General features: G+C 38.3%; 1 protein-coding gene across 6 annotated transcripts; it reads right to left on the minus strand.

Moving 5' to 3' along the window:
- Positions 1–1,554: 1,554 nt before the first annotated feature.
- Positions 1,555–13,912, minus strand: LOC104810327 (mediator of RNA polymerase II transcription subunit 13-like). Of its 6 annotated transcripts, none has more exons than XM_010536573.1 (26): positions 13,739–13,912; positions 13,360–13,483; positions 12,411–12,484; positions 12,164–12,303; positions 11,998–12,084; positions 11,737–11,824; positions 11,582–11,662; positions 10,955–11,032; positions 10,779–10,858; positions 10,096–10,174; positions 9,646–9,975; positions 9,190–9,249; positions 8,452–8,698; positions 8,231–8,279; positions 8,007–8,140; positions 6,402–7,733; positions 5,981–6,158; positions 5,722–5,839; positions 5,395–5,482; positions 5,204–5,282; positions 4,772–5,067; positions 3,573–4,659; positions 3,033–3,404; positions 2,240–2,915; positions 2,086–2,136; positions 1,555–1,981 (listed from the first exon to the last, which is right to left on the minus strand). In XM_010536573.1, exons 2-24 carry the CDS (start codon positions 13,381–13,383, stop codon positions 2,332–2,334), a joined length of 5,685 nt encoding a protein of 1,894 aa, XP_010534875.1. In that variant the 5' UTR covers positions 13,384–13,483; positions 13,739–13,912; the 3' UTR covers positions 1,555–1,981; positions 2,086–2,136; positions 2,240–2,331. The 6 variants fall into 6 exon arrangements, with proteins under 6 accessions (XP_010534875.1, XP_010534876.1, XP_010534873.1 ...); XM_010536574.1 differs by having other exon boundaries at positions 1,555–1,688; positions 1,899–1,981; positions 2,086–2,915; XM_010536571.1 differs by having other exon boundaries at positions 1,555–1,721; positions 1,899–1,981; positions 2,086–2,915.
- Between the last annotated feature and the right edge of the window lie 1,017 nt (positions 13,913–14,929).

The raw sequence follows: 14,929 nt of genomic DNA on the forward strand, positions 1-14,929 counted from the left end.
ATCTTTTTATAAATATAAAATTAATATATAACGGATACAAAAACCCTCGGGATGATAAATATTATTCAAAATGCGTGTGCGTGTGTATATACTATATACGTATCTTAAAAGGCCAAAAGCATGGTGAGGCTTCTTCACTCACTATTCGCTAATGCAGATTCATAAATTGTTGCGTTTCTTTGACTGTATAATGGAGATAAATATATTGTTAAGATATTAAATATTTATAGAAATTAAAAACGGTGAAGCTTTTCCTAAGAGGGTGGTGGTTGGTCATTTTCATAGTTTGGTGTGAACAAACATTAAGTATTCTAAAGTTTCAACAAAACCCTAAACGGGCGATCATATGCCCATTAATTAAGCAATCACCTCTAATCTCTTCTCTGATTTTTTTTAAGAGATTTACCATCATTTTTGTCGTGTAACATGCTCTTGATTCTTGATAGTTTTTTTACATTATAATATGGTATATAGGAAAGAAACGTATCATGTACTTGTTTGAACTCATATAATATAAAGAGCAGAAAAAATAATGCGATATCCTTGAATGAAAAAGAAAGAAATATCAATACGTGTATATATATATATATACGTATATATATATATATATAATTTAAGAACAACCATGTGAAGAGCAATAAGCAAGCAGTGGCAGACCCATGTACAATACAATGAGATCCTTTGTCCCCATTGTTTTAACTAGAAAATTAAATTTCTTTATAAATTTATAATTTTTTAAATAAAAATGTTAAATGCTCCCTATATTAAAATATTAAAATTACTTTACCCCTTTTATAAATTACCCTAGACCAGCCACTGCCAATACGTAACTATAAACCAAAATAACATTTAAAAAAAAAAACTCAAAGTGACATTGTGAGGTTGAAGAGAAGAAACCCGAGGGTAAGAAAGAATGGTTGTACCTTAGTTAGCTATATAAATACCCCACCATCTCCACAGGCACACATCTCTCTCTCTCTCTCTCTCCCTCCCTTCATAAATTATCAAAACAAGAAGAGAGAAAAGTTCAAGTGACAATAAACAGGGAGACATGAGGTTCATGGTGGTGGTTGTCTTGGTGGCGGCGGTGGCCTTCTCCGCCGCGGGAAAGATGGAGACGGCGACGGCGGCAGCGGCTCCGGCACCGAGCCCTACATCTGATGCTACTGTGTTTGTTCCCACGCTGTTTGCTCCATTTGCTGCTTTTGTCTTCGGTTTCTTTTTCTGAGAGCTCTCACATTCTTATGGAGTGTTTTTTTTTTCCTTGTTTTAATTTCTTGATCTTGTTATTGCCTTTTGTTTTTCCATCCATATATGGCTTTGATGTCTCTTATTTTCTTTTTAAATTATTATATTTTTATTTTGGGATGATGACCCTAATGTTTTGTTGGTGATTTGAGAGTATACTTTGTATCTATTGTACGCATGTATGTATGTATATAAGTTGCATGTGCCACACGCTGTTTTTTGTTCATTTGGATCCCATGTAAAACATCATTCCAAGCTGTTATAACGTAGTTTATTTGACCTATTGATCTATGTTGAGAATCAAACTAAGACCAATAAGACACTTAAATTTTCAAATGTATCAAAAGATGTGAAACAGCTGTCAAACTTTGGAAGGAAGAGTGGGAATATGCGGGCATCATGGTCATCGATCACCATCATCGTCATCATCATGATGGCATCTATGGATGAGAAGTCATGTATGTTATGCGAAGCTTCAAAAACAAACCCACCTACTAAGGTTACCGTTTCATCATCATCTGATCATCATCATCATCATCATGGCATATATGGATTGGAGTGTATGGGAAGAATCAGATAAGAATATGACGATGCATGTGAGATGCAGAAAAAGCAAAGAGGGAAGCAGCATAAGGGGTCCATATTAATACCTAAGCTGCTGGAGAAAATTGAAGTATAATCCCTCCTTTTGTCGTTTCCTTTCATCCTCCTTTCCCATCTTCTCTTTTGTGACCTGCCAATCATAGTTACAGGGACATACAAAATATATGTATGAATATGACTGCAAGTGAATGTATAAAGCCAAAGTTTCTCCAGACCCACGTTGAGATAACTTACCACCTAAGGAATTTGGACAGACTCCATGGAGAATTCAATAGTGTATATGTCCTGATAAGAGCAGAGATGAATGAATATTTGCGGTACCCTAAATGCTAAACCTTTTTTTTTTTTACAGATTTCATAAAACATCGACAGAAAACTTGTGACTTACATCCACTATCTCTAAAAACCCATTTCGTTCCTACTTGTTCATGACTTTTGGTACATCTCTAGTTAAAATCAGTGTAGAGAAACTACTTGGGTTCAAACTTGTGATTTATCTGGTTGCCTTGAAAGCTCTTTGTCAGCAAAATGAAGCAAACGTCTGAGCCTCAGAACCATATCGCAGTGAAAAGGCAAAGCCGTTCGCCTGTCACGGTATGCTGGACTTACAGTCATCCATGATAGAGCATGGAGTTCTGCTGCAATGGACTCGAGTATCAGATGGGTTTCGACCTCGAAATCTCTTGTTTCTTTGGTCCGAATCCCTCCTTGGAGAATTTTGTCATACCCACCATAATAGTCTACGAGACTGACAGAGAGCACCGAGGGCCATTCTTCTTTCATGTTCATCCTCGATTCCTTTCTCAAGGAAGGCACGGCCTTAGAGACAACAAAACCGGTTGACAACGGGATCGCGCTGCCCTTGCTATGGAGGAGGTGAGCGAGTGGAGGAGATTCGGCAGTTAAACATGTCGGAAGTTGAAGCGGACTCGGGTGTAAAAAACGCATGTTTGGCGATGGTATTAGCATGTAGGAAACAGACGTAGACCCGAGAGACCGGACAGGGGTGAAACCTTCGAGATAACTTAATGAACCCAAACTGTTACCACTCTGGCCACCACCACCTGGAAAATCACAAGGACAACGTTACACGCGAGTAAATTGTTTCTTGCTTTACCAATTCCACATGAATATGATCGGAAAAGATGCATATGTGAATCAATAAAGGAAAGAACACTGACCAGGAGATACTGACTCGGCAGGGTAGACAAAATGTAGAGAATGGTCAAGTGAAATAGATGCAAAACTGATGCTATGAACACACTGAAGCAATCCCCTAGGGGTGTCAGCGACAGTTTGAGTACCCATGATCTGATTTCTTCCAGCAGCTTGTCCAATACCGCCTTTTACAAAGGTAGACGGCTTTGCATGAGAGGTGTAAAGATTGCTAGTTGATGAGGGCAGGGATCTCTCTTGAATCAGACTCAGATCCTGCTGTTGCAACGAAGTTCCATTGCTGTTGGTTGCTATGCCTGTAGGCACAGATCGCCGAAGCTGAATAGGCCACTTCTTAATCTCAGGACCTCCAGCTGTGAAAATTGCTTTCTGCCATTCTGTTGAACATCGATTCAGAACAAATAACAACACTGGCATTAGACAACAAAACGGTGCATGACAACCCTAGTAATTCCCTAACCGGGTTTGGCAATGAAAGCAAAACACAGGGAAAAGGAAAAGCAAAAAAGATCAACCCGTAGTCGAGAAAAATAATTTAGAAGTACCTTGATATTCAAGCTCAAAGAAATTCCCAATGCGAGTAACCACAAAATCTCTGGGCTTGAAGGATCCAGTATCAGGAGAAGAGCATGTTTGTAGGATCTGACACCCCTGCTGCAAAACTTGTCCAAAAAGACATTGCAGTCCTTTTGTATCCTGTCTACTGCTGATTCCACCAAAGGGAAATATATGGCTGTCGAGAAGTTCACCCCTTGCATCAGTCCAGATGCTTACAAGCCACCTCCAGTCCTCTGTCCAACCATAACAACAATGCAGGCTTGGAAGAACATTTTCATCAAGCTGGGATACATCAACCTGAGAACTGGATCCTGAATTTATACCTTCCATTGAACTCCCACTACGTCCGAAACCTCTGCTACCATCCTCAGGTATCGGTTTCGAAGCCTCCGACCCCATGCCAGCAAAAGTAGGTGAAACTCCATGCTCTACAGAACCAGGTTCAGAAAGGATGAAAAGTGGCTCAAACAAATAGGAAATCTCATCACTTAGGTAGAAATCCCCGTTTCTGCTTGGATCGCAGCTTAATGCTCCAGATCTTGCTGTTTGCCAGGAATTATCCCAAGCACCAGGTCTCAAGCTAGCATCAATTTCACTCTCTCTCGGTAGTGAAGTTCCTGTCATTCGAGAACCAACACAGTCCTTCCATATGCCTGGAATTGAGCTCATCGGTGTCAAGACTGAAGGGGATCTGCTTGGCAAATTAGATGACAGAAATGCATCATTAGGCGATCCTCTTGAAACTCTACGTGCCTTGTTGTATACAGCAAAAGCAATGTCCTTCAGAATGACAAGCTCATTAAAAGTTGGACTTGTTATCCGGAAAATAGCATTGACAGCCACCACTTGCAGGACTAGTTTAGGAACAGTAAACCCCGAAAGCACTGGGATTTGAGATATCGATGTTTCATCTACAGCAGCAGAACCACTCAACGCCCTGGCGACCTGACTATGGAGTATAGACCTCCTGTCTCTATCTGACTGTAAAATTACTGATCCAAGAGCAATAGATGATTCTATTACCGTCTTTAAGACTGCTGAAGGGTCAGGAAATGGACACACAACGTACACAACCTGCATAAAAAGGAAATAACCCGTGAAAAGCAGAAACCAGCAAATATTGATACAAATGGGTAAAGAAGCATTGACCTAAGCTAAACTTAAAGTTTCTCCATCGCATGCTTACCATACAGGGACTACCAGTTCCTTCCTTCTGGTTCGTATGTAGACAAGATCCAAGCTTTAGTCCCTTTAGTGCATTTGATAGGGACTTCAGATAGCTCGTCACATTCCACCCATTTGACAGAGACAAAAAATAGTCACTTAGCGATCCCAAAAGTGATGTATTATTGCTTTCAATCTTCATAGACTGAGGGCAATCAAGCAGAACAAAGCCAGATGATGACAACTTCCCAGAGTCTATTTCCATTTGATTTCCAACACTCTGGGGAAAATGGGTTCCCAGCCTGCACGTCTCATAAACTATATAGCAATAGGTACACAATAAAAATGATACGGAGCATCAGAACTCAAGCGCTTTTCACAAAAAGATTTCAACAGGAACGAGCTCCAACAATGTCAAACATCACCCCTTACTATGGTAGTGTAGCTGACTCACCAGTTCCAAGTTGCTGGAAGAAATCAGTGGCAGCAGAGATTAGAGGATCGATATCTGGGCATACTACGCTATAACTAATCTGCAAGTAACAGAGTAAACCCATGGGTATCTGAACAGAAAAGATAGTCAACGGATCTAATTTCTACGAAAGCAAATGCAAAACTGACAGAAGGTTTCAAAAAAATGCTAACATTTTTTGCCAGAGCATAGGGCTCAAAAGGGGCCTTTTCCCACTGAGGCAAGGAATTTGGTGACGTTTTAAGCCAGTCATCTTGGTATCTGTCACAGAGAAAGGGTGCACAAAAGGTAAAGAAAACCCGAATTTTCTGGACCAAACCCACAGAAACCATGGTGTAAAATAAGAAAAAACTTAGGATTACAGAGGCAATCATGCTCTTACCCAGGCTCAAAATGATCATTTTAAGCCAGGCTCACAAGTGCATTTTCATCAATACCAAAATCTTTAACAGAAATGTTTTCACCCACTACTAAGACAACAGAGACTTGCGGATACATACCCAAGAAGTATAGAAGGTGATGGAAGAACAAAAATTGTCGGTCTGCGTAATTCTGAGCTGTAGGCGTCTTGGCTCTGAGCTGTATCATCCGATTTTCCACCATCTACTGCATTAGAAACTGCATTTACGCCAGAATAGATTTTTTTTTAGAAACTGAATTGTCAACTCAAGAATACTAAACATGCATAAAATATAAATAGAGTATTCCAAAATGGTGATCCAGCAGACTAACATGTAGGATCATAATTTTAACTCCTACCTTCACTAAGGGCTGACTCAGCAGTAGACCCCTCAGGAAGGGCTCCTCCATCCCCTGATTGACTGCGGCCTTTGCACCAATCTGTGACAGTTAATGGACCATCCAACTGGCTAAACGCAGACTTAAGAGCTGTTTTAATATCAGACTGCAGTAGATTAATTACAGATGAAGGAAGAATCTGGAAAAGAGAAAAAAAAAATCAGGATTCAGGTCAGTGGTCAAAATAGTCAAGAGTAAATATTGAAAAATATCATCCTGATACATGTAAATGTTTAGTAGGCCAGTAAGAGAACTGCAGGTAGCGACGAGGTAAGTATGAACAAGCTTCACTGCTTTACGTGACAGATTTTTTACCACTTAATGGCACAAAGAAAATTGATTTCATTCATTAGTACTGATCCTATAAGATTGGAAAGTTTACCTCAGCAGAAAGCGGATCTACTAACTTTACACCGGCAATATCTAGAGAATGACACGAGGCCAGAGTTCCCCCACAACCCGCATGGATACTTGATGGGCCACATGAAAGTTCACGCCTCCACAGTTCTTGCAGTGCAAGCCAGCCATAAGGCCCGTCACCACAGTCTGAATCCAGTGCTAAATCAACAAAAGAAGTAGCTTGCTGTACAAGCAGCGCTATGCCATCAAGAAGCTCCTGCAGTGGCTGCCTTTGACCATAAGAAAGTAAGCTATCTTCGTTGAAAGAACTATGGGTCAAAGATGAGCCTGCTTCCATATTTGGTGAATCAGCAGGTTTAACTGCTTTTGGGACGCCCACAGTACGCCACACACCAACTGGTGCACTCAGGCGACTATCCAACATTCCTCCATCAAGATCACCGGCTATTCTGGTAGGTATGTCTTTCTTCTTGTCATTCCTAACAGATATGTCTGACTGAGTACCAAGTGCAATGGGCAGCTGAGTAAGACAAGAATTTCCATTAAACCTGGCCAAACTAATGGGTGAGCTGTGATATGGAGAAATGACCATGTGCCGCATCCTACACATGAAAGCTTGGAACATAATGCTTTCAACATCAGTTGCCAGCAAGGTCTTTGAAGACAACAAAATACTACCGGCAGCAGATGCACCGTCTGTCTTTTTTCCATGTACTGGTTTTATAGTATTAGCAGAACTATAATTTGAAAACTGAGTTTCAGAATCGCCCTCCTTTCTACTGTCATCACTGTTTGCAGTAGGTCGCTTATCATTTTGAACCCTTCTTCCCTCCACCTGAGTGTAATACTTCCTTGGTCCATCATACTTACCAATTAATGCTTTTGATCCAAGCATCACCTTATCGTCTGATCCATCAGAATCAGTGGAAGGTGCTGTTGCACCATATACAAGGTCATTTGTTCTTGAATTTGAACTTTCTGCTTTACGAGATTGGGGAAGATAGGGGCTTTTGAAAAAGGTGTAGAATATCTCACTTGCCGGAGTTTCTACAGCTCCATACTCAGGAGCAAATGCCATCATAGCTTCTGCTTTCATCAAATGATCGAACTCGCCAGTAGAAGAGCCCGGCATTTGGCTTAATGAAACAGATGCAACATTGTTCATGAGGACCTCTTGATTGTTGTTAAGACACTCATCCATGACAGGAGGAACATGATTAAAGCTCTCAAATGAAGGCAAGCCTACAGGCAAAAGCATCTGGTCCGATACATCCATCATACCCACAGGACTAGAACCTACATCAGCACAATCTGGAGGAAACATGAGTGCCTGCGTCTCTGCTGTCCCTGGAGGCTGGATAAACAGTATATCATCAGTGATCATCAGAGAATGATAAAATACCAAAGACAGCAAAAGTTTAAGGCACATGGAGAACATACAAATTTTCCCGACACCACCATAAAAAGAAAACATCTCTAGAATTAATTCCAGATATCAAAGCTTTTCGGACTTGCTAGCTACCGGTTCAAAATTTATATGTTAAAAACAGAGTACTTTATTTCCCCACACAACAGAGAAATAGAAGGAATCTCTGGATTACTATGAATAACAAAAGATGGGTACTACCTCCCCAAAAGGCAAAGCATCGTTTTCAAAGAAGTCACCAAAATCTCCAAACTCAGATAGGAGAGCCTGGATATCCATGCCAGCTCCTCTATCATCATCATCCCAGTCCCAACCAATTTGATCATTTGCAATGCCTGCAACACCCAGCATACCCAACATATTAGCTTCAGGGGAACTTATTCCTGATCTGTATCCTTCTTACAAAGTTGCATCAGCGACTGTACCTACTTGACCGAATGACTCTCCCATCCCTATTCGGGGCCGCTTGGAACCCTGCGTGATGAATTGAGCTAACCAATTATGCTAATCAACCCACGGTATACAAGGAAAAAACACTAAATCATGCGGTCTATCGTAGCTCACAAGTAAATGCTATCACCGATAATTCATTTTTCTCAACAGTGACATGCCAAATCTGCATCCTCCATAAACAATAAAGCCATACCATCTTTGGACGATCATACTCCAGCTGATCATTAGAAGATAGACCTGATTGCCTGCATGACAGAGAATCTGCATCTGCCTCAAGGTCACCAGTTCTTGAGGCCATCTTGCCATCACTCCCACTAGAAGCGCTGCTTGTCGAACTAATGCTGCTACTATTGCTGCTGCCGCTGCTATTATAACCATTTTGCATGTAGAATCCATCACTCCTATTTTCAGATGCTCCAGGAAAATCAAAATCACCAGCCCTGCGTATACAAAAGTATCACTTTTCAGGAACCATGTACTGAGGACCTGAGGTGCTCTCTCTTGTCACTTAGCAACTCCCCCTCTTCCAAATAAACATTCTACTGACATTAGCATGGGAAAAAAAAGAAGCTCCAGTCTACAGCTAACTGTTGCTCTATGTGCAAACGAAATGCATAAAAAGTATTTAAAAGTAAAAGTATAGAAATTGTATCACTAAGGTTTGCAATGTTAGATCAAAGCTCGGAAAATTCCAAAAAAAAAGTCATTTCTGAATACTCCAACTTAGTCATATGTGTTGAATAAAGCTTTGTTTTGTTGTCACTTTGTTTTATTTGCATCGCTTAGTTTCTCACGTAAGTTAGGAATTGCATTTCCAAGTCTTAGTCCCGTGTGTTTGTTCCCACTGTTCGAAATATAATTGTAATGCTCTTATAGTTGAAAAATCAACAAAATAATAAAAAAACTGATTTACTATAAAAAATAAACTTACCAGTGCATGAATAATGATGAGCCTGCTAATGACGGTCCTAGCCAGTTTTGAAGCCAAAATCTGCATATATGAATTCATCTTGCATCAGCACCAAGCAGAAGGGAGGCAACAAGTAGTAGATCTTTCACAGGTTGGTGCTATCTAATATGGACCTGAGACAAATCTTAAAATTCCATCTAAAAATTCCAAGCGACGTGGTCTCAATACAAGGAATGCACAAATGCACGCCCACACAGAGACCAAATTGAAGAAACCTGGAACATATTTTCATGTTGACTACTGCATAAAAAAAAGCAACAAATCACACAGGGAGGTTATAATACCCCCAAGAAATTTGTATGCTTCAATAGACAACACCATTTAGAAACACCTAATTGACCAGATTAGTCAACATCAACAGCCAATCAGGACCTTTGCCATGAAGCATTTACTAATATAGATTTCAAATCCATTTACCTTTTTAAGGAAAATTTAGCAAATGTTGACTGCAGGACTGGCACAAGCACTGCCTCGGCTGGATATATGAACGTTTTCCCATACAATGAAAAATGTTCTGGTAACACCTTCCGATTGCCCTTACCTCCTATTGACGATTCGGGATAATGATTCATAGGTAAGTTCATGGTAAAGTTCGAAAGTGTTTGTCCTGTGTTGTCGTTCAACGATCGACAGCAACCAAGTTTAACTTCCACATAGCAATTTCGGCTACTCATCGGACTACCAGATCCTTGTCCAACATGTGAAGGAAGGCCAATATATCCGCTTGGTGTCCTAAAATTCCCAGAGCTGTATGAGGAAGAACTTAAATATTAGTTGAGAACATTTGTTCAACATCGACAGATTAAGGGATAGGCATCTCACAAAGATGTCGGCCTAGGCCTTAGGAAACAGAGACATGAAATGTACCCGAAGTAAACTTGCTTGACAAGGTCATTGGGACAAAATCCAGTGAGGTTGCCTCGGATTCCATGAGGAGAAACGATTACTGGTGGGCATAGCAGAAAGCTATCAGAGGCATTTCTAATAGCAGATATTTCCGGCTTTGTTGAAGCATGAAAGACGTGAGGCATAACAAAATATTGCAAGTTTCAAACAAAGGCATTTTATTCAAAAGAATAATATGTAAAAGTACATAATACCAATTATCTTCTTCCTAAGAAAAGCAAAGCAAAATAAAAAAAACAGGCACACTCTCTTGTACAAATATGTTCAAACAAAGCTAATATCTTCTCAACTCAAAATCGAAGTAGGCCGCCACAATTGCCTTTAAAATATACTTTGTTTAGTTTCGCAAGAAGAAGAGAGCTTTCTTCTTTCCTTCTTTTCTCTTTTGTGTAATTCATTGTTCATTAATTCCTAAATATCATATGATTTTATAATTTGGTTCATTGGGATTGTCGAGCACAAACGGATCATCAAACACTTAAAGGTAGTTGTTAAAAAACCATTGGATGTATGATAGAGGTGACAAGATTAACCACTAGGAACCATCAATCCTCTTTTTTAATCTGTAAAGGACATCCAGCTAATAACGAGCTGAACTTTTTATATTTTTCAGTATCATTCAACACTCTAGAAAATCAACTAACCTGGAAACCTGTAGCTGGAATTTTTCAACGAACTCCTTAATAGTCTTTCAGCATCACCACTTGAGAGTGTCCGAACATTCCTTTGAACATTGATTTCAGTGTTAGTCTAATGACTACATGCAGAACCATAAGACATATATAAAACCAACATCAGGACAGTTATAGGTTTTACAAACTTGGCAGTTATAATGACATGGACAAAAATCGCTTCTTCGGTTGAAGCAAAGACAAATTCAACTGTAGGTTGTCCCCCCCTGCATAAATATGAGAAAAGATTAAACCATGAGATATTCCAAATACCATACTGTGAAAATACACCAAGCACAGACACAGATATAATATATATACATACATATATATATATATCGTTTTTGCATTTGCTGATACATAAAACTGGGAAAAACCAAGTCTTGCAGTGAAAATAAAATAGCATTTAGAGCTGGGGAAACCTATACAACAATAACTACCTGCCTAGTGAGGACCCTCCTACTCTTTTCTTTTCTATTCGAACTAACAAGCATCAGCAAGAAGAACAAGCGATAAACAAAAGCTAGAACAGAAAGAGATGTTCGCTCATGGAAAAGAATAATGGTCCAACAATCCAAAGAAACTCAAATCTGACAAGGCCTTGATGAACTAAACCGTAATAGATTGCAGATACAGGTACAGCCACATACAGCATAGTTTTTTATTCCACGATGTTAAAAACCTGATTAAAGGGCAGAAGCTCTACTAAAGGCACATATTAATCATATGATTTTCATATTTGCTAACCAGTGATAGCCAACAAAAATCATGCAAACCTGAAATATTCTTCGCTTTGAGAAGCATTGAATTTCGAAAATACATCTCCAAACCTCATGTAGAAAAGTCCATGTAGTGCTCTGTCAATACCAATACATTATTCGTCAATATAGTGCCTTGATCCTTTTATGCTGGGAAGTCAGCAGACTCTAACCTTTCAATGCAATTACGCAAAGCCTGGGAAAGGGCAACAGAAACCTCTTCAGAGTCCCCAGGAGCCACCCAAAGTCCTGACGCAACAACTTTCACAAGACAGACGCGAAAGTACAGACATAAATACTAGCACAACCATAGACCACATCACTTGCACTAAAAGGTCAAGATCAAAACAGATATAATATGCATGTGTTTGTGGATGTAATGAAACACTCAATCATTGAGCAACAATCATTAAAGCGATAATAAGGCATGATACCTCTGAGTTTTGAGACTGCAGACTGAGCATTATCAGTAACCGATGAATGCCGCCCAGGGACAAAGAGCCAAAGCTTGATCTTTTCATCTGGGCAGACAGCAAAGATGATATTCAGATCCAAATAAAAGCTTATAAGATTACATACCACAGGGTGCCTCAACTTTACCAGGGTTGTATACACCTTGAGATGGATCCCAAGGTCCAATAAAAGAATTTGTCCATGTGCTGAGAAAACCTTCCTTCTGCAACCGTAGATGAGACGAAAGCACAAGATATGTTGCAATATCATTCTGTTCAGCTCTTGCACTGTACAATCTCAGATGAAACAATAAACAATCAGCACACTTTCCTTAAATAAACTAAAGTCTATCGATAGTGTCTCCTTTACGAAGAAAGCAATTCATAAACCTAACCTTCTATCAGGAGACGGATTCAGCTCGGATTCACTTGGAATTAACTGAAACCATGATACATCACGCAGACCTCCCTATAAAAACCATCAAAAGATGTAATAAGAACACCTAGTGCACAAGTCTTGTTGAGGTCAATATACAACATCAATGTCATCAGATCCATCTAATATTTTGAGGTTCACGGAAACACTAGTGGAGTATATATTCCTAACCAAATAACATTTTCCAATGTCATGCAACAATGATTATAATAAGAAGAACACATTGAATTTCATTGCACAGCCTACAGAATTACATGGCTGTACTTGGGGACTGTGAGATTCACATACTTCAAGTGTGTAAACTTTGAAAAAAAAATCAAACTTTTTGAAGAGTGAAAACATGAACCAGGAGAGAGTAATTGAATCAACCGAAACCAACTACCCAAAATCAAATGATCTTTATACAGACCTATTCTATAGTCAACAGAAAGTGTGATGAAACCTCAAAATGGATTCCCCTTATCATAGCTCCATTCGTGACATTATGTCAAATTAGATGCACAAACCAATAAATCAGGCAGTTACCCAGATCGTAACCTATTGCATCATAGTTGAAAGACAATAGAAAGGACCAACCCAGTTCGTATCCCCATCCAGTGGGGGTGCTGGGAAGTGAATATACTAGGCCACCTTACCCCTACATTTTAATGTAGAGGTGGATTTGAAAGACAATGCTCCTTGAAATTTATTTTCTGTGAAGCAGAAAAAATCTAGTCCCAGAACAGCAGATGAATCCAAACAGCTAAATCAAGTTTCTAACATGCTACGGAGTTGTACCAGAGCCAAGAAATTCAACTAGAACAGTAACTAATCGTACTGAAAAAAATCTCAAGAGAGTATGCGGAAGGGTTTTCAGTTCAGAAAAACTTAGATGATAATACATCAGCAGTAAAGTACAGGGAACTTACAATTCTGAAAACGTTAGTCCACATGACGAAAATGTTTATTAGACCTTGAAGAAAATTCTCGAATCCTTTTCTGCACGTATAGGCTATAAACCACTTCCCAAGGACCCCCAATCCATCTTAAAACCTGCAAACAGTAAAGCGGATTGTTATCAGAAAGTTTCTGGCAGAAAACGATTTGAGAGAGAGAGAGAGAAACCATTCATTCGAAATTTCGAATCAAACCCTAACCAGAAACGCAAGTCAGAAGCAACCGTATATTGAATCGGAACCAAACACCAACCAGATTAGAATCAAACCCCAGCCCCGAAACTAAGCAAAATCCCCAACTGTTCCGCAATCCGAAAAAGAATAAACACATAAATTAAACCATAAAACAAACCTGATAGCTTCGACGGTGTGCTGGAGAAACGGCCAAATTCGGCGGGGAGAGCGAGAGAGAGAGAGCGAGCGAGCGAGAGAGAGAGAGAGAGACTGAAGTGCCGATTCAGAGAAGAGAACCAGAGAGAAGAGAGTCAAAGGTTCGCCGTGAATCGATGAGAGAGAGAGAGAGTCGGTCTAAAGGGGCATAGATATTGCCCGAACCCGTGGATTTACGTACCAACAAATGCACCTACCGAGTTTTTAGTAAATACACATTTTTTTGCTGATTTTAAAAAGCTGTTGTTTAATTAGAAGGGTAAAAAAACTTATAGTTTTTAAATTTTTAAAAAAATCATCTATTTTTAATTAATTATTTAAAATTATCAAATATGTATTCTAATTAAAAAAAACAATCTTTAAATTTAGTTTGCTTTAAGATGAGGTCACATATAAAAAATATTTTTAAAAACTAAAATTTTAAATAAAAACCAAATGAATATCTTAAAATAAATAAAATAATATCTAAATATTTTAAGTAATTATATAGTTATACATAAAAGTTTTGAAATGTATTTATATTTTATCATTTATCATCAATAACTACAAAACAAACTTTAAAATACTGTTTTTTTAATCTTTTTAACAGTGTATAGATATTCTCTTTATATTTTAAACTTGAACTTTTAATTGTAAAATATTAAATTTCAGATCTGGATCAATTCTAAAAATTTCGAGTATTAAGTGAGTAATCTTTCTTTCACTTAGAGATTTATCTCTAGTTTTATTTCAACATATATTGAGAATGAGATTTGATAAAAAAAAATATATTATAAAAGATAAAATTTGTTGAGATTTTTTTAAGAAGATTTTGATGATGAAATTCTCAAACTCAAAGTGTAAAAATAGGGTTTTTAGAATTTTTTTCATTTTTATATATGTAAAGGGATTTAGATATTTTCAGGATAATGTTTGATTAAAAAAATTTATTTTTCACTAAAAAGTTCTAGTGCAACATCATTTTAAAACAATATAAACATGAAAAATATCTTTTTTAATTAAAATATATACTTCATGATTTAAAATAATTAATTGAAAGTAGATGGATTTAAAAAAAACTATGAATGTTTTTCTGAGTTTATCCCTAATTAAAATCAATATAGATACCACAATTACATAACCTTAGATATTCTATAATAAATTAAAATAAATT

Source organism: Tarenaya hassleriana, unplaced genomic scaffold (genome assembly GCF_000463585.1).
Source record: "Tarenaya hassleriana unplaced genomic scaffold, ASM46358v1 Cleome18, whole genome shotgun sequence".
Lineage (NCBI taxonomy): Eukaryota > Viridiplantae > Streptophyta > Magnoliopsida > Brassicales > Cleomaceae > Tarenaya > Tarenaya hassleriana.